Source organism: Eubalaena glacialis, chromosome 14 (assembly GCF_028564815.1).
Source record: "Eubalaena glacialis isolate mEubGla1 chromosome 14, mEubGla1.1.hap2.+ XY, whole genome shotgun sequence".
Lineage (NCBI taxonomy): Eukaryota > Metazoa > Chordata > Mammalia > Artiodactyla > Balaenidae > Eubalaena > Eubalaena glacialis.
In genome coordinates, this window is record NC_083729.1 from 91,761,754 (window position 1) to 91,784,733 (window position 22,980).

Genomic DNA, 22,980 nt, shown 5'->3' on the forward strand with positions numbered 1-22,980 from the left:
ATCAAACTAGAGGGATGCTGTCACTATTTTTTATGTCATTTTCTAGATTTTTAGAAAGCACCTCTAGAATTCCTCATTAATTGAGTCTTCCTCCCCTTCTCATCAGATCATTCCGGAAGTTGAGTGTCTCGGGGTCTTATGTTCTGAAATGCAGACTGTGCCACCTCTGCTTCCTGGGTTGGGGATGGGCAGCCGCAAAACAACGAAAACCAACCTTGTTTGGCACTTACCATCGTAAATATTAGAAAAAGTTTGCTTTATCACTTTGGATTTTTTTCTATTCACAGAAAATTTTATACGTATATATATATATATATATATATATATATATATATATATATATATATATATGTATATATTGAGCAAGCAAAGAAACCTGACATTTATATATTAAAATAAGAGCTCCTCAGGCCTTGCTTAGTTCCCATGGCTACATATGGCCGTTTTAGTCTTTGAACTTTGTATCCCATGGAGGAACAGACATGAATTATAAATCGGTGTTACAGCTCAACCCCACTAAATGTGCCCATCTGAGATACGTTCCTGAGTCACTGTGTAAGGCCTCTTCTTGAGATGGTTACGATTTTCCCAGTCGTTAGTGTCGTCCTGCACAAGTCACAGCAGTTCTGCACCATTCGTTCCTCTCTTCCTAATCTTCTCCTGGTTCCTGTAGTGGTGTTTAGGGTCAGAAGGGTTAAGGCTCTTATGATCCCAATGCTTATGTCAGGAAAGAGGACCCTGCCAGTGTAGTGTAAGCTTCTGGACGGAATAATTACTTCAGGAAATGTATGTGTATTTTATTTGTGTGTGTGTGTGCGTCAAGAAGTAGCCCACTCTAACTCTGTTCAGTAGGAATTAGACTAATTCTGCCATCCTCTCAGGGAAGCCGATGGAGGAAGCTCTTATTTGTCTTACCAAAAGCCAGAGAGACCCGTAACTTCAGCGTTACGACTGCTGTAAGGAATGGCATGTGATCAATAACCAGCTGTTAATTTGTTTTCAGATATAACTCCTGATGATTTAATAGCAAGTCTCAATTTTGGCTTTATCTCACAATTAAATTGCACCCTTAGAACTTATTCTTCAGTCTGATTCAGCAGGCATTTGCTAAGGGTTGTCTGTGTGCCCAGTCTTGTTCTTGGCATTGCGAAGATACCAGAGCTATGTGAGATACGGTTTCTGTTGTCAAGAAACTCCCTATCTGATTGGGAAGCCTGAGGCTAGTCTTGGTGGGATAGGCGCCCAAACTGCCTCACCGTCTTTCAGTAGCTGTCGGGATTTACGGCAGCCGTGCTACTCGGGGACTGGCCTTTCCTCCTGCACGAGTGGCTCACGAGCTTACAGATGAGCAGGGAGGTGACCACTGACCAGTAGTAGGGAGACAGCCGAGGCAGGAATCGGTGATCTTGATTCTAGGTCTGTTTTCCAGCTGTGTGAACTCAGCCAAGATGCTTAAAGGTCACCTCCCTAAATGGTAGGAGGGAGTTGGACTTGATGAATCTCTGAGGTGCTTGCCTGAAGGTCAGTTTGAACTGCTTGCTTTTCTTTCCAGGGTCCTTTCTTTAGGCTGTTTTTACACAGACATAGCAAACAGGTCATTGGGAGTGTCGACTGTGTTCCTTCCTCGCGTTGTCAGAAATTTTGTGTTTATTCATTCACTTAGCAGACATTTACCACGATGCTCCTGGTGCTGTGTGGGGTACACAGAGCAATGCTTTCTGATTTGGAAAGGCCTTTGCTCTGTCACTCAGCCAGTAAAGCAACTCTTAATTGATCACCTGTACAAAGGGAGTACATTCCTCACATGGCACTAACCGTGTGATAGAGGAGACAAGTTAGCATCTTAAGCAGTCACAGAAAAATAAGACTATGTGATTTTATACATGTACCAGGTTATGTGCTGCACACTTGGTGCCGTAGGAGTGGCATTCAGAGAAGATTGAAAGGAGGAAATTTTTTTTTTTTTTCAAAATAACTTCGATTATATAACAAAGAACAAAATAAAATGGATTGTTTTAGCTCAGGATGTCATCTGAGATCACTGAGAGGAGAGATTTGTGCAGTATTTCCATGCCGTGTAACCGTTTCTGCGTGTACGAGTGTGAGTCCAGATTAATTAAGACCGATAGCTACGTCATCGTTTCCGGCTGTACCCTGTGGGTGTTGCTTTCTCTCTTCCCAGACTGAGCGTCGCACTCAGTGTGCACCAGCTTCCCGACTGTGCAGACCCCGCTTCCTCGGGTCCTTTCTCGCCTTGACCAGCCTGACTCAAGTGCTCTCATAGAGCCTGAATTTTTTCCCCAAATTTTGGTCTCAGTTTTTTAATCTATATAAGCATTTGTTAGGGAATCTTAAAGTTTTAGGAATTAAAACAGATAAACGTTTAAGCTCCCAAACGAGTAGGTGAGCAGGGCGTCACTCACCTGCGCAGTCGTGTCAGGCAGCGTGGGCCTGTGATGTGCCAAAGACAGTGCCTCAGGTTCCATACTGACCTCGGTGTCCTGGCCGGAAATGGCGGGGTTAGATTATCAGCCTCTACATTTTCTTTAGCTCTTATAATAATAGCTATTAGTTATAATATCGTTGACCCTTGAACAATGTGGAGGTTGGGATTTTCCCAGCACAGTGGAAAATCTGAGTATAACCTTACCATTGGCTCTTTGTATCGAGTTTCCTCATCCAGGGATTCGGCCACTGTGGATGGTGTAGGTCTGTAGTGTTTACTGTTGAAAAAAATCCACGTGTCAGCGGGCCTGCACAGTTCAAACCCATGTTGTGCAAAGGTCAACTGTAGTACTACTTTTGTAACATCCCTGTTTTTCATTTGGTTGCTTTGGAACATTTGTTCAAAGAAAACAATACTAGATTTAGGTCGTTTCATGCCTGTTTTCTATTGTAGGGCTTGTTTCATTCCTGTTGGAACAGCATCCCTGTTGAAGCAGTATTGTGACAAATTGCAGTTAACTCTGCCTTCCGAGCTCTCGTTGTGTCCGTCCACACCACCTGGGCTTGCTCCGCTAGTGTGTGGTCCAGGGGGTAACATCCACCTCTCAGCGCCACTGTGTGACGATAACCTTTACTTGGGGGGTCCAGAAAGCTACGGTGCCAGACCAAACAAGCAAATGCAGTATTCAGTATTCATCAGCTTTTCTAAGTAAAAGTCATAAGAGCTATCAAGGCAAAAGCAGTCCCTTGTTTGTGAGTGAGAAGAAGGTCCCGGGCAGTCTGCCTGCTCCAGCCTCTGGCTCTGGCCCTGCCTGGACCGCGTGGGTGCTCGCTGGCTGTGGGGGGAAGCGGGCCTGACTGGTTTGTGGGGTGTCACCGGGCAGGACCCTGCAGCCGAGGGAACTGCAGTCAGAGTGCGTGTCTCAGTGGGAAAATGTCGAGTGTGGTTTCAGTGACTTTAAAACTCACGGTGTCCGGACGAGCACAAACCTTATACAGATACATCATAGTACACTTTGGTTAGTGAACCCAAATGGCACTGGATAGTCGCTTGGGAAGGCCTGTTAGTAGTACATCTGATCACTGAATCCAGAGGGGTTGGATTCAGTGGATTAAAGGACTTCTCCCGGCTTTCAGACTTCTTATGAGGTTATGCTCAAGCCTCGCAAAATGCCCGCGAGGCAAGCAGGATCGGCAAACAGCTGGGGCGTGCTGCTGTGCCCGAGAGAAAGAGGCCCGGCCCTGCTCTCAGCGAGCCTCTGAGTACCGGAGACGCTCGTGTTCCTGCGTCTAGTGTGGGTCTTAACAAACGTCCAGAATGTGAGCAGCCTGTAAAATTGTGTATTTTCGCAGTGAACTTAACTCTGCCTCTCGTGCTGTGCCTTAGAGAACAGCTGATGTTCCCTTTCCACTTCCTCGACCGGCTTGGACAGCACGACGTGACCTGCACGGTGTCGGGGGGCGGGCGGGCGGCGCAGGCGGGGGCCATCCGCTTGGCGACGGCGAGAGCCTTGTGCAGCTTTGTCACCGAGGACGAGGTCGAGTGGATGCGCCAAGGTGCGAGTTCAGGTGGGGCGGGGCCGGGTCACCCTCGAGTCTTCATCCGACTCCGTTTTGTGTCGGGCACGTGGGCGGTGGCTTTTGTTTTATCATAGCAATTTGTAATCGTTATTCGATTTAATGATGGAACCCCTAAGGTGTTTCTCTCCAAAGTTATTGGAGATTCCTTTTCCACTGTGATATTAGTTCGAATTTCATTTCCCTTACTCACTCTGTGTGACCCTGTCACCTAGCCGTGAATTCAGGAGTCTCTGCACCGGGGGAGAAGGGTTCTACGATCAATATGTTCGTTAGGGCCCTGCGTCCGCATTTCACAGTCAGTCGAGGCAGCTCTAGCTCAGGAGTGTCTTCCCACCATTTGTGAAGGAGGAAAGCACTGCGGGCACTGCCGACCGGCTGTGTGGCCTCAGCAAGGCCCCCGGCGCTTCTGGGTCCAGGAGCCCCTCTGGGCAAGTGACGTGGGCCCTGCCCCTGCCCTCCCACTGCGCCGCTGGGGTTCTGATCCCACGCTGCAGATAGGGCCACCCGTAGCTTAGGCAAGTTAATTTTTTTAAGCCTCTAAGGATCCATTTGCTTATAAACAGTTCACCATTTTGTAGGATTCATATCTAGTCACTAAAATCATTTGATAGGACCTCACTTAACAATTCTGCTAGTTTGAGTTTCTGTGCATAATGAAAAGTAATAAAGCATCATTACTTATCATTTAAACTAGAATTTAGACAGGTCTTGTTTGCATTCCACACAAAACGTTGTTTTATTCCGTGCCCCCTAAGGACAAGTAAATGCAAGAGCTATGGGTATATGACAAGCGTAAAATGTGAATTTTGCCTTTGCTGTGTGGCCATTGAAAGTACCCTAATAAAATACAGAAGCCTCGCATACAGTGAAGAGAAGTGCTAGTGGTGGAAAGGTGAAAAAGACAGTGAGAAACTCCGGTCTGTTTACATATTTATAAACACAGTTAAAGAGTTTTCTCGTCGCTGGTGTTCTTGTGGCAGTTACCAACATCCCACGGCTGGACCACCGCTGGACGCACCCGTCGGGGCTGTATGCTGAGTGACTCGTTTATTGCTCGGAAGCTGTAATTACTCCTGATGGTGGGAGACGGGAGCTTCCAGTCTAAGCTGACTTTACTCTTCTGGAACCAACGCCTTGTGCTGAGAACACAACTCTAAAACCTTTTTTAGATTCTGAAACAAAGTCCCAAGAAATATTATTATCACACAAATTAGAAGAATAAGTTTCTTTTCTCAGATATGTTTGATAAGTCATATATTATGTGTCAGTATATTCACGGGCACTGTTACTGTATCGTGTCTGTATACTTCCACACACTTCGCCCCCCCGGAAGTTTTTCTTTTCTCCCTCTTGAAACTTTCACATCTGTAATAGTAAGTGTGCCGGGCAAGTTCCCTGGCAGTGAGTAGTGACTGGCACACCAGAGCAGCTTTGTCTTAAGTTGAACAAGTTTAAAAACCAAAAAGGAGTCATATCTCTCATAGGAGAAGAAAAGCAGACTCAAGTAATGTACCTGGTGTTTGTCTCAGAAATTGGGAAAATAGCTTAGGAGAGTGAAAGCGGACTGGTGTCATGAGTTGTATATGAGGCTGGGAATGGCTTGTGGGCCTGGGTGCTTTTCCTCTGACAGCAGGAGCTGCCAGTTCACGCGGTTCTCCTGCTTTCCTGCGCTTTCCGTGGTTCATAAAGGCGTCTCTTTTTATGCTGCAGCGGGACTGCTTACTGCCGATCCCCGCGTCAGAGAGCGGAAGAAGCCAGGCCAGGAGGGAGCCCGCAGGAAGTTCACCTGGAAGAAGCGCTGAGTGCTCTGGGCGGGAAAGGCGAGGGCCGCCGTGCACCTGGCACGCGGCAGACGCCCAGGAGACGGTGGCTGGCTGGGGTGAAGCAGCACCATCAGACGTTTTGAGTCGTGAGATGATTTACTCTAAAATGCAACGTTGTGAAGGTTACCTTCTAAAAATAATTATTTAAAACTGTTTAGCTTTGTTCTGCTGCTTTACTTTTAAAACTTTTTCAGAAGAGAGCTTTAGAAGCATAACTCAGAATCTTGGCATATTCGACCTGAAAGGAGCATTCAGCAAAATCCAATCAAGAGACCGCCTTTTGCGGACGGAAAGGCGCAGCCCCACAGATCTGCCCCACCAGAGCCGCACTGCTACCCTCATGTCAGGACGGACTTGGACTCACTCCCCCTACCTCGGTCGTTTTCCCGGAGAGCAGTTGTTACGGCATATCTTTCAGGACTGACGGATGAGAGGCTTGTTGAGAAGAGTGAAGCCCGTGGAGCGTGTTTGTCCGGAGCCCAGCCGAGTCTCTGCGGAAGATGACAGGCCAGGCCCCCCCAGCCCCCGGCAGCCACCATTCCACTCTCTGCTTCTGTGTGTGACTCCTCTTTTTTTTTTTTTTAAAGAGTCTACGTATAAGTGATACCACGCCCGAGTTTGCCTTTCTCTTTCTGGCTTATGTCACTTAGCATAGTACCTTCCAAGTTGGGTACAGACTTGCAGTTACAGTATGAATTAGTTCTGAGGATCTGGCTTTGGCGTGTCTGTGAAACCTTGAAATAGTTCCAGAGTTCTATACATGTGTCACTTTTTCTGGGCGACGTAGTTCCATTGCTCTCACAAGATGCCCAGAGGGGTCCCTCCCTATGATACTGAGAACCACGGGCATGAGGAGGGTTTGGGGGGTTTTTCAAGGACAGTAAGTCCGCCCTTTGTGTGCAGCCCTAGATCCAGCAGGCAAAGCAGACACCGTGGTGAGATCTCGGGCCTGACCTGGTGGGAGCAGGTGTCAAGGGTATCGGTCATAATCTTTATCTGGCTGGGAGGAGGGTACATGAGTGTCCGCTTTACTATACCTTTCAAATGTGATACGTGTGATTTTTATTATGAACCATTTTATGATAAAAGTGAATGAAAGACCACCGTGAGTCGGGATGTAGGAGCTCGAGAACAGTCTCCGGGGCTTATGTGTGACCTCAGGCAGCTGACCTCCTTACAGCTGGGTGGTCGCTCGTGAGGAGGGGAGGACACCCTCCCCTGTCCCAGGGTTAGAGGGTTCAGTAAAATCCACAGGAGCCGCGGAGCCCAGAGCAGGTCCTCTATCAGTGTTGGTTGTGATTTTCCTCAAGAAACCCCTCCTTAACCTCTGTCGTTTGGTTAAACCCAAGTGCACAGGATCTCAGTTGGACGAGGGAAGGAGTGGGGGTCATGGTGTAAACAGGCAGTTAACTTGAAAATGAATGACAGTTCACCGCCTCGACTCCTCAGAAGAAACAGAAACACGATGCTGTGTGTGGGGTAGCTGAGCGCTGTACACCGAGTGTTTCCATGTGTCTGTTAAGTCGTCCAGGCTGCACTCGATCCAGCAGCCCCACAGACACAGATGCTCGGCCCTCACACACCACGGGAGGTGGCAGCCGGCCAGGAGCTCTCAGTGTTCATAAGGGAGGGCCAGCACCTTGTGTGTGCACGAGCGTTGATGTCAAGCGCCTCTACCAGGAAGCCTGTGACCCATTCCCCCAAATTAACAGTCCAGGAGCCATAAAAATCATCATCATCATCGCACAGAAATACTGCCACCTTCTTTGGTGACCAACTTTGTGGGCTACAGAAAATTTTCTTCTTATTGTAAGCCTTTGGTTAAGACACAGTAAACTCATTACTGAAAATTGAAAGTAATCTTTGAGCACTAAGCTATAAAAACTACTGAGCTTCAACACTGAGCAAAATATTGTCAAAGAATTTTTTTCTGTCATTTCTCGGAAAATATAAATTACTACAGAGGTGCAAAATGTGGGAAAAAAACAATTCAAGTCATATCAGTGTACTCCTTCCTTCAGCACAGGCCGTTAGCTTTTTAAACTAAGTAATAACATTTATAATATATATTTCAAAAAAGGAACCATAAGGTGGAATTAGGTATTTCATTAGAATCAGAAGGTACTTAAAGGCCATGATTTTTGGAGTGAAGGCCTGCTTTAACCATGTGTTTCCAGATGTCTTGGGGCCTTGCTGCATGGAGGGAGGGCCCCTCCCAGGGTTAGCGGGTCCCTGGCGACAGTAAACCACATGCCTGCCACGTGCCTTTCAGGCAGTCACTTGCTGGCCTGTTGGCCTCCTCATACCTGATCCTGATAAAACCTGGGTTTACACAGGGCCTCAGCCTCTCAGGCACTGCTCCTGCAGCAGCGGAGTACAAGGTCCTAGTCTTGCTGTGTTACTGCTTTTTCTTACTCAGTTTTCATTCATCACACATTTATTTAACAAGTTATAAATTCAAACCAGACAGGTTCCTTCTAGGAAATTTTCTTTAACGGATGGGAGGAGACCCCTTTAATAAAGTGGTAAATTCCAGTTACTTTTCATGAAATCACTGCTGCTTTAGCTTTAACAAAAGTTAGGACCACAGTTGGGTCTTCTATGAAAACTGTTGACGAGAACTCCAAATTTATTCCTTTTTCATTTTCCCGAGACTTGATTGTACTTCTCCTAAAAAAGATTGAAACCTCCCCGGGGGAGCCAGCCTCACAGTGTGAGGTCCTTCTCTCCGAGTCGAGAATGAAAGATTCACACAAACTCTCCTGATGGCGTTTCAAACCCCGTAAACTTCTCCGCCGAGGACACGGTCGTCATTGCTCCCTCTCAGGGTCCCCCATTATCACACTGAATTTTTCTTCTGTAATTTCAGAGTATTGCCTGGAAGTGCGGGGAGGGTGGTAGAGGAGAGGCATGTTTCACGGCGATTCGCAGATAAAGGAAAGGGAGCCGGACGCTGCACGTCGGTAGGTGGTTGTATTCGGTTATATGAGGACCTGTCGGTGGCAAGAGCCCCAGACTTGGGCTGTCTTTACACTGGAAAGGGGGGCTTCTTGGGAGGCTCTCAGGGTATCTGACCTACTTTGAGGGAGGGGCTGGGCGGACATCCTGCAGGAACGGGGCCGTGTCCCAGGTCTCCCGGGCGCTCGGCTCCCAACCTGGCCTCTCACTTCTCGGGGTTCTTCCGACAGACGAGGGAGCTGGGGCCACTTGGGACCAAGGGTAGCTCCTATGGAAGCAGTGGTGGAGCGGGAGCAGGGGCAGTCCTAGCAGACAGCAGGTCCTGTCCCTGAAGGTGGGACCTGTGCCCCAGGGTCGGGCCTGGGTCGCTGCAGGGCTGTGCAGAGTGGTCGCCGCCGCAGCTGTCGGGGCCCCTCACCGCTAAGGAACGCTGGCCTCCACCCGCTTCCCCAGGCTCAGCCCTGCCTGCAGAGCCCCCAGCCGCGCTGCCCCTCCGCTGCCTGGTGCCCGTGAGCGGCCCGGGCGCTGCGCTGTCCCCAGCACCCTTTCCTCCCCTCCTGTCCGTTCCTCCCCATCCCGAGCTCCCGGGCGGGGCGGGGCGGGTCTGTGCGCGTTTCTCCCCCCAGCAGAGGCAGCGGGAGGATTCTGCTGTCTGTGCCCAGCGACCCCTCACGCGAGGCTCGGGAGCCAACACTCCCCCTGGGGCAAGGACGCCACTACCGACCCCTCGCTCAAACGTTCCCATAGCCCAGGAGGTGGGGTCTGCCTGCCCATCTGCCTTGCGCGTCTGGATTCTTCCATCAGTCCGTGGTGTCTTTACTGGTGGCTCCTCTGGATCCCACAGGAAGGGGGTTACAAAAAGTAGTCAACAGAGTTTTTGTCCTCAAAGCTTAGAATTTGCGTCTCTAATTAGAAAAACAACAAACACAGAGAAAACAATTAGAAGGCAGTTAGGTCCTGCTGAGAAGTGTTGACTGAGCAATAATGACACGGAGCTGAGGACGGGACCTCAGCTGGGAGCTTCTGCGAGGCCTGGGGTGACACGTGCTCCGGAGACCACCGCCCTCCACCCACACCGAGCCTCAGCCCTCTGGTCTGAAAGATGGGGGCAGGATCCCTGCTTTCCAGGGCTCCACGGACCACTCAGAACTGGGGTGAGACACCTGGCAGTTTCGGAGGCAGCAGGTCCTGGTGACTCGCCATTGCCAGCGTCGACCAAAAACGTCAAAACTGCCTCGAGGAGGACGTGGGCCCTGCCCGGCGGGCAGCATTCAGAGATTACTCTTGGTAGCCGCCCCCCTGCACATCCCCCAGGGCCTAGTCTTCCTGAGGGAAGAAGTGACAGGAAGGCAGTACCAGCTGCGTTACTGTCTGAGCTGCGCCATGGGCATCCGTGCATCCCTAAGATGGGCTGGCCTCAGCCGGCCTGGCTGGAATTCCTGTTGACGTTCCCTCTTCCAAGGGCCCTCCTGGATCTGGCTTCTCTTCTCCCCAACCGGCTGCCCACAGGCGGTGACAGGAGCATCAGCCAGCTGCGGCCTGACACCCGGGTGCTGGAGGCTTTCTGTAGAAACATCTCTGCACACGAATACTGTTCAAGCTAGAGGGCCTCCCGTACATCATCAGCACTGGTTCTCTTTCAAGATGATGTGAATTTAAACTATGTAAAAATTCTAATCCATGTTGGAGCAATGGAATTAGATGAAAATAAAGGCTCCTCACCCTGGAAAGGTGGCGTATACAAGAGTACCATCCTGTAATGCTGAGGGGTTCACGGAACCCCGAAGGTCCGTTCCTGGCCTGAGGGTCTCCACAGCACCTCGTTGAGAATGCCCATTCAGTTCATGACAATGATGGGACGAATTCAAAACTTTATGGTCATCTTAGTTTTAGTTTCTGGGTTTCTTGTTCCTACCTTTAAATTACTTGTTTAAAGAGCATAGTGGCCTTATTTTGGTCTTTATATATAAGCTTCCTAAACATAAGCTCCAGTATCATCGTGTGGGATGGGATGGGCGTTTCTAACTGCCTGTGCGGCATCGCACTCTGAGGTCTCCCCTGCCGACCACCCTCCTGCCCTCCCTTCCCCTCCTCCCTCCCTGTCCGCCCCCTGCATTGGGATCTGCGGGGTCCATAGGGCAAGGGGCCAGCTCACCACCTCCATCTTGCCCTCATGTCCACATACTGCCTCGGAGACTCCCCGGCATGTTGGGAGAAATCTTTTTGGATCTCAGAGGGTTTGCAGGGAGAATTTGGAGACCTACAATAAGCCATCCAAACTCCAAAGCGGATCTTTAAGTTACAAACTTAGCTGTCCCCACAGAGTGGGACCCACTCGCGGGTCACGCGGATGAGAATTGAGATGTCCTGCTGGGCAGAGTGCACAACACAGGGCAGTTTGAGAGGTGATAGGAGTGGCTCGGAGGGAATGGATGGGTATTTCTAAGACATCTAGTGTGTGGCTGTAACTACTCGTTTCATCGTAGCACCAAGTCTTTCAGAATATTCTTAAATGATTTACTTCAGAGCTCAATAAATAGAGTAACAATAACTTGCTTGTGGCTTAGGAAATCTATTTCCTTTAAATTAGAAAAATTAAAAAATTTAAACATTGAATAGTCTATACTTTGAATCTAATCAGGCGAGTGAACCCTAGCCTTAGTGTTACGGTGCTGCGGGCCGCCAGAAAGGAACGCTGCCTGCCCGCACCCTGGTTTTAACCCAGTGAGGTAAACCCTCGGGGTTGGACCTCTAACCCACGGAACCGTAAGGCGGTAAATTCGTGCTGTTTTTCAGCCATTATGCTTGTGGTTGGTTACAGCAGCTATAGAAAACTAATACAGGGGACTTCCCTGGCGGTCCAGTGGTTAGGACTGCGCTTCCAGTGCAGGGGGCATGGATCCCTGGTTGGTTGGGGAACTAAGATCCCACGTGCCGCGTGGCACGGCTGAAAGAAAAGTAATAACAGGTGTGAGCATAGGTTATTGTCGGAGATGAGGCTAGCGCAGGAACTCAGAGGTCCCCGAGCGAGTCACAGGAGGCAGGGCTTCTGGAAGAGATCTGTGCACTGAATCCCCGGTGGAGCTCGGGACAGCCTTCTCTTCGGACGTTTCTGTAGCCAGTGCCCGAGGGAAGGCTCATGCGGGCAATTTTACACCGTCTGATGGCTCTGCCAGCAAAGACTTGCTTATTTTCAGAAACGTATCCTGGGATGTGCGAATTTTAAACCAAAAAATGAAAGTTTCTTTTCCCACACACGTTACACTGTGCGCCTCTCTCCTGGACGGCTGCCTGGAGCCGGCTGAGTTTCAGGACATGCCCTGCCTGGGGCCTTGGTAGCACTTCCAGCCTAGCTCCCAGGTGCAAAGCGGGCTGACGCCTTCCAGAGCGAAGGCGCGGGGTCCCTCACAGGCCCCTACGCTCTTCCGTTTACCCAACAGATGCTAGTATACACAGCCCCACGGTGAGTGCTGAGGAGGTTTAGGGAGCAGAAACAAAAGCTTGTGTGCCGGCGTGGGGGGACAATAAAGTGTTACGTGGCTGGCCTTGCGCGTGGTGGAGGGTGCCCTGGAGCAGGGAAGGGGGGTTGGGACTGGCACAGCGAGGCGGGGGGGGGGCAGCTGCTGCAGGGAGCCGTGAAGGCAGCAAGGAGCAAGCATCACACACCTGGCACCCGAGGGCCCCGGTCGACGGGCTGGCCTAATGCCACACCCCGGGAGCTGGCGGGTGTGGGCGGAGCAGAGGAAGGAGGGTAGTGAGAGGACGGGGCAGAGCCGGGCGGGGTGACCGGGAGGGCTTGAAGGCCATGGTTTCCTTGGCGGCAGACGGGAATCACTGCACGTTCTGAGCGGAGGCTGGCGCGCCCTGTGCGTGCATCTGACCGTCCTCGTGTTCAGGGGGCACTCGGGGCCTCGGGTGGAGCAGGGAATTCGGGCAGGAGGCGGTGCACCGAGTCAGGTGACGTAGCTGGTGGCTGGGACCAGAGTGCAAGCAGCGGAGCTGGAGAGAGGGCTCACACCCTGGGTTTTGAAAGCTTAAGTCCAAGATCAAGTCACTCGTGATTTATGTAAAGTGTATGTCATCCCATCCCGTTACTTTGTCAAGGTGACCCGTAACTACCAGGTCAGTGAAGAGTGTAACCCCTATTGCGATCAGTTGAACTGTAGTAGCCCAATCCCGTGTGGAGGGAACATTTCGAAGGTTAATAATGAGGAGGTGAGAGACAAGTGAATAAGAAAGAATGGGATGTTTCGTCAGTGTTCTAGATCGTGGTTCTCAGACGGGCATCAGAGTCAGAGTCGTCTGGAGGACTTAAGACACGTTCCGGGCCTGCCCCCGCCCCCCGAGTTTCTGCAGGAGGCCTAGAGCAGGCATTTCTAGCTGAGTTTGCATTTCCAGCTAGTTCCAGGCGATGCGGCTGCAGCCGGTCTGGGGACCACACACAGGGAAACCCTGCTCCAGGTGTGAGGTGTCCTCCGGAAGGGACAGCATCATCACGCGGCTCGAGCAGAGGGGAGCTTAGGGCTCTTTCCGTCCAGCTGTCACCAACCAGAGGCTTCCCCAGGGAGGCCACGTGCACGTGCTGGGCAGTGAGAGACCACGGGCCCCAGGGGTCAGGGGCCGGACTCAGGGTCCCATTGGTGTGCAGCCTCTGACACCCCCCCCCCCCCCTTAACAGAGGTCCACAGAGGTTGCCCTAATTGCTGGGTGAAAGGATTCCGAGTTTTTATTCCAGCCTGCTGTCGTGATCAGATACGGACTAGCTCTCATTCCTGAATTGTGTTGAGACGTTGATTCATTTGAAGTGAAAAAAGCAAGTGGTAACTATTTCTCTTCTATCAAAGAATATTCATGTATTACATGCCTGTATTTGACTTATAAAATGTATTTGTGTCTAGATATCTTTATGCCTGTATTTGACTTATAAAATCTGTTTGTGTCTAGATATCTTTATGCAGTGAAATTATTGATTATTTTTTACTTTCTTCTTTCATGTGTGGTTTGAACTTTTTAAAGCTCATTCATAACTTTTATAACAGAAAATAGTGAATTTCGCCTTGAAGTGTCCAGATTTCTAGCGATTAGTACCCTGGTTTAACCACAAGGTGGAGTAGTTTACAACCGAATAGGCTACTCAATGCAGAAAAGGCGAAGGGGGTGAGATTCCCGCCCTCTTCCCTAATTTCATCCAGGTGATTCCTGTACGTTGTAATGCCCCTTGGAAACGTCAGGCATATTAATTATATTTTTAAATCCATCTATTGCAGATGAATCTCTCAATTCTGATTTATTTTTCACATGCTTACATTTGAATTTATAATCTCACTTATTAAATTGGTTCCCTTTTATTATATTAGTTTCAGGTGTACAACATAATGATTTGATATTTGTACACAGGCATACCTCCTTTTATTGTGCTTCACAGATATTGCATTTTTTATACATGTATATAAATTGAAGGTTTGTGGCAACCCTGCGTCGAGCAGGGCTGTTGGTGCCATTTTCCCAAAGCGTTTGCTCTCTGTGTATTTCTGTCACATTTTGGTAATTGTCGCAATATTTCAAACTTTTTCATTATTACTATATTTGTTAGGGTGATCTGTGATCAGTGATCTTTGACACTACTATATTGTAATTGGGGGGCCCACGAGTCACACCCATATAAGATGGTGAACTTAATCGATAAATGTGTGTGTGTTCTGACTGTCCACCGACCAGCTGTTTCCCGTCTCTCTCCCTCTGCTTGGGCCTCCCTACTCCCTGACACACAACAGTATTGAAATTCGGCCCATTAATACCCTACAGTGGCTTCTAGTGTTCAGGTGAGAGGAGGTTCACGCATCTCTCACTTTAAATCAAAAACTTGAAATGATGAAGCTTAATGAAGAAGGCATGTCGGAAGCCAAGGCCGGCTGAAAGCTAGGGTTCTTGGGCCAGATGGTTAGCCAAGTTGTGTATGCAGAGGAAAAGTCCTTGAAGGAAATTAAAAGCGCTGCCCCAGTGAACACACAGACATAAGAAAGCAAACAGCCCTATTGCTGATGTGGAGAAAGTTGTAGTGTCTGGATAGAAAATTCTAACAGTCATAGCAGTCCCTTAAGCCAAAGCCTACTCCAGAGCAAGGCCCTAACTCTCTTTAATTCTGTGAAGGCTGGGAGAGGTGAAGAAGCTGCAGAAGAGAAGTTTGAAGCTAGCAGGTATTAATTCATGAGGTTTAAGGAAAGAAGCCGCCTCCATAACATAAAAGTACAAGGTGGGGACTTCCCTGGCGGTCCAGTGGTTAAGACTCCATGCTTCCAATGCAGGGGGCACGGTTTGATTCCTGGTCGGGGAAATAAGATCCCACATGCCACGCAGCAAGGCCAAAAGATCTTAAAAAATAATAAAAAATAAAAAATGCAAGGTGAAGCAGCAAGTGCTGATGTAGAAGCTGCAGCAAGTTATCCAAAAGATCTAGCTAAGTAATTAATAAAGGTGGCTACAGTAAACAACAGATTTTAAGTGTAGATGAAACAGCCTTCTATTGGAAAAAGATGCCATCTAGGACTTTCATAGCTAAAGAAGAGAACTCAGTTCCTGAATTCAAAGCTTCAAAGGACAGGCTGACTGTCTTGTTAGGGGCTAATGCAGCTGGTGACCTTAAGTTGAAGCCAGTGCTCACTTACCATTCTGAAAATCCTAGGGCCTTTAAGAATTATGCTAAATCTACTCTGCCTGTGCTCTATAAGTGGAACAAGAAAGTCTGTATGACAACACATCTGTTTACAACATGCTTTACTGGATATTTTAAGCCTGCTGTTGAGAACTACTGCTCAGAAAAAAAGGTTCCTTTGAAAATATTACTGCTCGTTGACAATGCACCTGGTCACCCCAGAACTCTGATGGAGATGGACAATGAGATTAATGTTGTTTTCATGCTGCTAACACAGCATCCATTCTGCAGCCCATGGAATTACTCAAGGAGTAATTTTAACTTTCGAGTCTTATCATTTAAGAAATACATTTATAAGCCTATAGATGCCACAGATAGGGATTCCTCTGATGGATCTGGCAAAGTCAACTGAAAACCTTCTAGAAAGGATTCATCATTCCAGATGCCATTAAGAACATTCCTGATTCATGGGAAGAGGTCAAAATATCAACATTAACAGGAGTTTGGAAGAAGTTGATTCCAACCCTCATGGATGACTTTGAGGGGTTCAAGACCTCAGTGAAGAAAGTAACCTCAGATGTGGGGGAAACAGCAAGAGAACTAGAATTAGAAGTGGAGCCTGCAGATGTGACTGAATTGCTGCAATCTCATGAGAATAACGGATGAGGAGTTGCTTCTTACGGATGAACAGAGAAAGTGGTTTCCTGAGTTGGAATCTACTCCTGATGAAGATGCTGTGAAGATTGTTGAAGTGACAACAAAGGATTTAGAATATTCCATAGACTTAGTTGATGAGTTAGCAGCAGGGTTTGAGAGGATTGACTCCAGTTTTGAAAGAAGTTCTACTGGGGGGAAGATGCTATCACACAGCATTGAAGGCTGCAGAGAAATCGTTCATAAAAGGAAGAGTCGTCAGTCGATGTGGCAGACTTCACTGCTGCCACCCCCCTGACCAGTCAGCAGCCAGAAGATCAGGCTCGCTGAAGGCTCAGGTGATGGTTAGCAATTTTTAGCAATAAAGTATTTTCTAATTAAGGTATGTGCATTTTTTAGACATAATGCTACACTTAGTAGACTAAAGTATAGCATAAACATAACTTTTATATGCACTGGAAAACCAAAAATTTTGTGTGACTCACTTTATTGCGATATTCGCTGCACTGCGGTGGTCTGGAACCGAACCCACAGTATCTCCGAGGTCTGCCTGTATATTGCAGAATGATCACCATAATAAGTCTGGTTCACATCTGTCACCATACATAGTTACCAGAAAAATTATTTTTCTTGTGATGAGGATAACTCGAGTCCTCTTATGAAAGGTGGATTGCTGGAAAAGACCAGAAGCCGAGTCATAGGACTTGGCAGCAGTGTCTTGCAGGGAGGAAAGGAAGATTCCTGCAGACAGGAGGGCGGACACCCCTGCTTCCTCCTGCAGCCGCTGCCCCTGGGATAGACTGGCTCCCCTTTGACTTCGAGTTGCTATTTCAAAACATACGTTTACATCAGTGTTTTGAGTATTAATAAACTCTCTAAATGCTAGTTTACAAAAAAAGGAAAAAAGTGGAGAGAATTTAACTCAAAATAGTGGAAGACCACTGTTAAGAGACTGAGAAGCAAAACCAACGCGTTTGGGACGGGGCGTTCCATCCTGATACCGAGGTGCCCGGGGGTGGGAGCGGATGAGAGCGTGTGGGTGGCCCCCAGGGACCTGCCCGGTGGCGCAGGCGCTGCGCGGGCCACGTGCTGGTACTGGCTACGGTCTTGGCCAGGGCGGCCCTCTCTCCCCTTCCCCGCCTTCCCCACCCTGGCAGGACATGCAGGCTGAGTTTAGCCAGCACGTTTCTATCAACAGCATCCAGGCGCGCTGTGGCCTGCGGGGTGACCCAGGCTGCCGCGGGGGCAGGGGGACCACCCTGCTCGTAAACACTCAGCCTCCACGCCGTGGAGTGCGAGGGTTCCAGTGGAATCGCTGTATCACGTAAACTCCATCTTTTTTTTTTTTTTTTTAATAAATTTATTTATTTTATTTATTTATTTTTGGCTGCGTTGGGTCTTCCTTGCTGTGCCCGGGCTCTCTCTAGTTGCGGTGCACGGGCTTGTCATTGCGGGGGCTTCTCTAGCTGTGGAGCAGGGGCTCTAAGCACGTGGGCTTCAGTAGTTGCGGCACGAGGGCTCAGTAATTGTGTCTCGCGGGCTCTAGAGCGCAGGCTCAGTAGTTGTGGCACACGGGCTTAGTTGCTCCGCGGCATGTGGGATCTTCCCGGACCAGGGCTCGAACCCGTGTCCCCTGCATTGGCAGGCGGATTCTTAACCACTGCGCCACCAGGGAAGTCCCAACTCCATCTTCTTAGACTTCCGTACCGTCAGAGGATGGAGGGGAAATATTCAGCTGTGTTTTCTTTTCAATAGGCTGATAACTAAGAAGATTCAAGGCTGCTTTTCTGTTGTTCTAACCAGCGCTGTAGCATTCAGAGTCAAAGTGAGTTTACCAAATGCAGAAAGAAAACAACCCACCCGTAATCTTACCATTATCCACAACCAACAGCTAGTAGCATTTTTTAGGAATTCTAGTATGTATATTTTCACGTGAAAGCATATTTTATATCATGGTAATTAGAACATACATACCATTTTAAAACTGATTTCCATTTACTATCATATAACCACTTTGAGCTTCATAATTATCATTTTAATGACCTCAGAATATTCCATCCATCCAGCATATGTTTCCCAATTTACTTAACTAGTATCCATACCGTTAGCCACGTGTGCTTTTTAAAAATAATACCGTAAATAATGTACCACCAGCATATTTGCTTTTTCTTTCATTTGTCCTTAGGGTCAATTCCCAGAACTAACTTTATCAAGTCAATGGCACGAATTGACTTTATACCAGTAGCCAGTGACTCCGCAGAGCCTCTGCCATTTCCGGGGTGCGTGTGCCAGCCCCATGGCCAAGATCAGCACCGATCATTTCCGTTTTCAAGAGCTCCAGCTTTTCCAGGGTCTCTGCCCAGTGGACGCCCAGCCGTTCCTACTGCCCCTGTCTGTTCTCAGGTGTCCCCCTCTGCTGGGGGTGAGTCTTGTCTGGTCACCCCGTCCTCCGGCCTCCCAGGCCTGGGATGTCTGCACAGTTCCTTTCCTCGGTGGGGATGTGCCTGCCGTCCCCAGGGCCCCTCACCAGCCCCTGCCCTGTCCCCCTCATCCCGGCACCTGTCCACACCCTTCCACACCCTTCCACACCCCACATCCACTCCACTCCACCCCACCAGGCCCGGCCCAGGGCGGGTCCACCACATTGACCGATCGGCTCTTTCCAGGGTCACCAGTAATGTTAACTGCAGAGGTCAGGGACATCTTTCAGGCCCCTTTCATTTGGTCTCTGTGAGGCACTGGACCCCATCCCTCTGGAAACTTTCTCACCGCCTTGGATTCCACATCCTCTACCCTTCTGACGCTTCTCTGTAAGTGTCCTCCCTCTCCTCTTTGTTGACCCAGCTCCTAACCATTGGCGTCCCCCGAATAGATCAGATGGTTCATGGGGCAAAGCAATGGGGCCTCACCCCCTCTCTCCACGCTGTCGTGTCGGTTCTAAAATTTACAAACCCAATTGTGCCCTCTACCCGGCTTTGAGGCTCCCCAGTCCCTGGGTTTCAGTCTCTCCCTTTTACTCTAGACACACAACCCATGAACAAGCCCATCTGCTTCTAGAATTCTAACCCTCCCCACGCTAACAACTACCCAGTCTGTGCCCCTAACGAGGTCTTTCCTTTGAGTTTGTCTCTAATATAACTGCCTCTATCTATGCCCCATAACATCTCAGATTCAGCAGGTACTGAATAGAATCATTGTCTATTGTCTCCGCCCTCCCCTCCCTTCAGGTTTACCCATGTTCTCTTAGTGATGACACCTCTCTCCAGTATGCAGTCAAGTTCAAAAGCTGTCCACCACTTCAGCCCCCTTCCCCTTCCTCACATCCATGGTCACTCACTCACGGGGAGCTTGTCCGTCCCACCCCGAGACTCTCAAACCTCTCCCCTCACGACCATCCTTCTCTGCTGCCTGAGTTCACAGCCCTTGTCAGCTCCTGCCTGGATAATTCCAAACGCCCCGCAAAGGGCCGCCATCCTGCAGCCCTCCCCTCCCCGCACATCCTGAGCGGTGCTGGCGTCGGTGTGAGCAGGCAGGCTTCCCGGGTTCAGTTACAGACTCTGTCTCTTGCTATCTGCATAACTTTGGACAGAGTTTTCAACTTCTCTCCATTTGCCCACATGTACGGTGGAGACAGCACCTTCCTCGCAGGAGTAGGTGTGAGGATGGAATGAGGGTTACGTGAGTGAGTACACGTCCAGTACTTGGGACGGTACCTGGCGCATAGAAAGCACCCACTAAATGTCATTGCTGTCATCATCATCGTCTCTGCACCACCAGGGAGATCTTTCCAAAGGAAAACTCTGGCCCAACCAGTATGCTACTCAGAACCCTTCCGTTCAGACAGATTGAGTCCACCCACATTCGTAGCAGCACTATTCACGGTAGCTAGAAGGTGGTCACAGCCCAAGTGTCCATCGACAGATGAATGGATAGGCAAAATGTCATCCATACATGCAATGGAGTACTATTCAGCCTCTAAAAGGAAGGAAATTCTGACACATGACACAACATAGGTGCACCTGACAGACGTTATGCTCAGCGAAATAAGCCTGTCACAAAAAGACAAATGCTCTGCGGCCCTGGAGTCATCAAATCCGTAGGGACCAAAGTAGATGTGGGAGGCCAGGGACCGGGGGAGGGGGAGTGAGTGTTTCATGGACAAGAGTTTCAGGTTGGGAAGATGAGAAAGTTGTGGAGACGGATGGTGGGGATGGTTGCACAGCAGCGTGAATGTCCTCAGTGCCACTGAGCTGTGCGTGTAAAAATGGGCGGAAGGATAGAATTGTATGTAGTATGTATCACAAAATAAATGAGTAAAAGCCCTCCGTGTCTCCCCGTGGCCTGTGGAGTTGCAGCATCACGGTCTGTGCCGCAGGCTCTTGAGGCTCCGTCTCAGCTCTTCTTCTCTGGCCTCACCTCCTCCCTCTCCCCGAGCCGCAGCCACGTGGCACTGCAGCCGTCTCTTGGGCCAGGAGCTTGGACCACGCCCAGCCTCTGCCGGGTGCTCCAGTGTCTTGATTCATGCCCACCTCCTGTACTTCTGGTCTTGCCAGTGGACTTTCACTTGGACAGATCACAACATAGACTTGTTAAGTATTAGAAATTACTCTGGTTGAACCTTCTCACTGACAGATGGGGAAACAGGTCCTCAGTGTACCTGAGAGCGCACGGGTTGGTGTTGCAGCCGGCATAAGAATGCAGGTTTCCCGCCTCCCAGCTCTGCGCTCCTGATATTACACTTTGGCAATCACAGTGTTCATGAAAAAGCAAGTCCTAAGTTGGGACTGAGGCCAGATGCTGCCATGCGGAGGCCACAGACAGGCCCTGAGAACCAGGGAGCTCCCAGGTCAATGCAGATCCCATTTGCACCTTATGGCCACACAGGACAAACTTTTTCATTAGTTCATTCAGTCATTTGTATATCCATCTGTCCATCCATTCTTCCATCCATCCATCCATCCCTCCATCCATCCATCCATTCCTCCATCCATCACTCCATCCATTCCTCCATCCCTCCATCCATCCATCCATTCTTTATTATTACTATTAAATTTTTTAATAAATTTATTTTATTTATTTATTTTTGGCTGTGTTGGGTCTTCGTTGCTGCGTGCAGGCTTTCTCTAGTTGCGGCAAGCGGGGGCTACTCTTCGTTGTGGTGCGCGGGCTTCTCATTGCGGTGGTTTCTCTTGTTGCAGAGCACGGTCTCTAGGTGCACCGGCTCAGTAGTTGTGGCTCACGGGCTCAGTAGTTGTGGCTCACGGGCTCAGTAGTTGTGGCACACGGGCTCAGTAGTTGTGGCACATGGGCTTAGTTGCTCCGTCGCATGTGGGATCTTCCCGGACCAGGGCTCAAACCCGTGTGCCCTGCATTGGCAGGCAGATTCTTAACCACTGCGCCACCAGGGAAGCCCCAGCCATCCATTCTTTCTGGGAGGTGGCCTAGCTAAGGGTCCAGGTCTGAACTGCTTAGTCTGAGTCCTGCCTCTGCCACCTATTTGTGTGATATGAGCAGGTTATTTGCCTCCCAGGGCCTCAACGTTCCTTATCTGTAAAATGGGATAACCATACTACTTGCTTCATAAGGTGGTTATAAGGAATAAATTAATTAACATGTGTAAATGCCTAGAAAGGTGCCTGGCACATAGTTGTATGAGTCTTTGATTCAGCACTAAATTGAGGGAGAAATATCTCTAATTCTGGAAGAAGTAATGCACAGGCTGGCCTTTGGAGACCCTTCTCCCACCATCGTTGGCATCGTGAGCAGTAATGATGGTGTGCAAGTGTGGGGCAGAGAGGCCCAGGCTTCACGGAGTGGAGGAGTTTGGGGTCACGGGAGGTTTTAGCTCACTTGGTGCTCGTGTGGTCTCTGAGCTTGAAATTAACTAAGACGAATGAATGTAAGATTTCAAACAATATTTTGATATTATGCAAATAAGACAACAAAGTTTGTTTAGAAACATTAGCATAAGTAAAATGTAAAGTTTATGAGTTTTTCTAATGAGAAAGGCAAGAAATAAAGCTGAGTGGTAATTTCTGATGATTCATCTGTATGATAAGAGGCATTAGGATGGTGTCAAGGAGGAAGCGTCTGGCAGAGCCTCTGCATTTAAACCGGAGGGATTTCTCTCTACTTCTGTGTCTCAAAAGTCATTTCAGGTGTTAGAAAGTCTTGGAATATTAATAATTTAAATTGAAAACTTCCCCTTTTAACATACAAGAACTCCTGATTATCCACTGATTTGCATCAACTACAAAACAGGAAAGAATTTCGTAAAAGGCATTTTTAAGCTGCTTACTTTATTTTGTTAAATGGCTGGCGGGGGTGACGCGGTGTTTTTGCCAGCACTGATGAATATGGCTAAGTTTTCTCTAACTTAAAATATATTTACTCCAGTTTGAGATCAAATAAAACTGCTACGAGCATCTGTGCACATGTTTTCGTGTGAACCTAAGTCTTCATTTCTCTAGACAGAGGTCCAAGCCTGCAGGTCACGTGGTCGTTGCCTGTCTGGTTTTTTAAGAAACTGCTGAACCGTTTGCCAGGGTGGCTGGACCGTTTTACATCCCCTCCAGCCATGTGTGAGTGGCCCAGCGTCTCTGCATCCTTGAGAGCATTTGGTGTTTCACCATTTTTTATTGTAGCCATTCTGACAGGTATGTAGTGTTATCTCAGTGTGGATTTAATTTGCGTTTCTCTGATAGCAAACGACAGTGACCCTCTTTCCACGTGCTTATTTGCCAACTGTGTACCTTCTTCCGTGAAGACATGTCCTGTCTCCATTCATGTTTTTTGCCCATTTTCTAACTGGATTGTTTGCTTTTCACTGTGGAGTGTTAAGAGTTCTTTGTACGTTCCACTTGCAAG

General features: G+C 48.8%; 2 protein-coding genes across 3 annotated transcripts in view; both read left to right on the plus strand.

Annotated features, from left to right (window-relative positions):
* MRPS9 (mitochondrial ribosomal protein S9) overlaps positions 1-22,980 on the plus strand; it is a 68,811-nt gene that overhangs the window by 39,034 nt on the left and 6,797 nt on the right. The window contains exons 10-11 of one of the 2 annotated variants that reach the window (XM_061210530.1): positions 3,833-4,002; positions 5,737-6,453. The exons of the other annotated variant lie outside the window; for it this stretch is intronic. Of the exons in view, the coding sequence (XP_061066513.1) occupies positions 3,833-4,002; positions 5,737-5,828 (262 nt within the window). The 3' untranslated portion in view covers positions 5,829-6,453. Of the gene's footprint in view, positions 1-3,832; positions 4,003-5,736; positions 6,454-22,980 lie in introns of those variants that run through there. 2 annotated transcript variants of the gene reach the window in all.
* GPR45 (G protein-coupled receptor 45) overlaps positions 22,717-22,980 on the plus strand; it is a 76,855-nt gene continuing 76,591 nt past the window's right edge. Inside the window, exon 1 of the mRNA XM_061210529.1 lies at positions 22,717-22,769. The gene's annotated coding sequence lies outside the window, so the exon portion shown is untranslated. The remainder of the gene's footprint in view (positions 22,770-22,980) is intronic.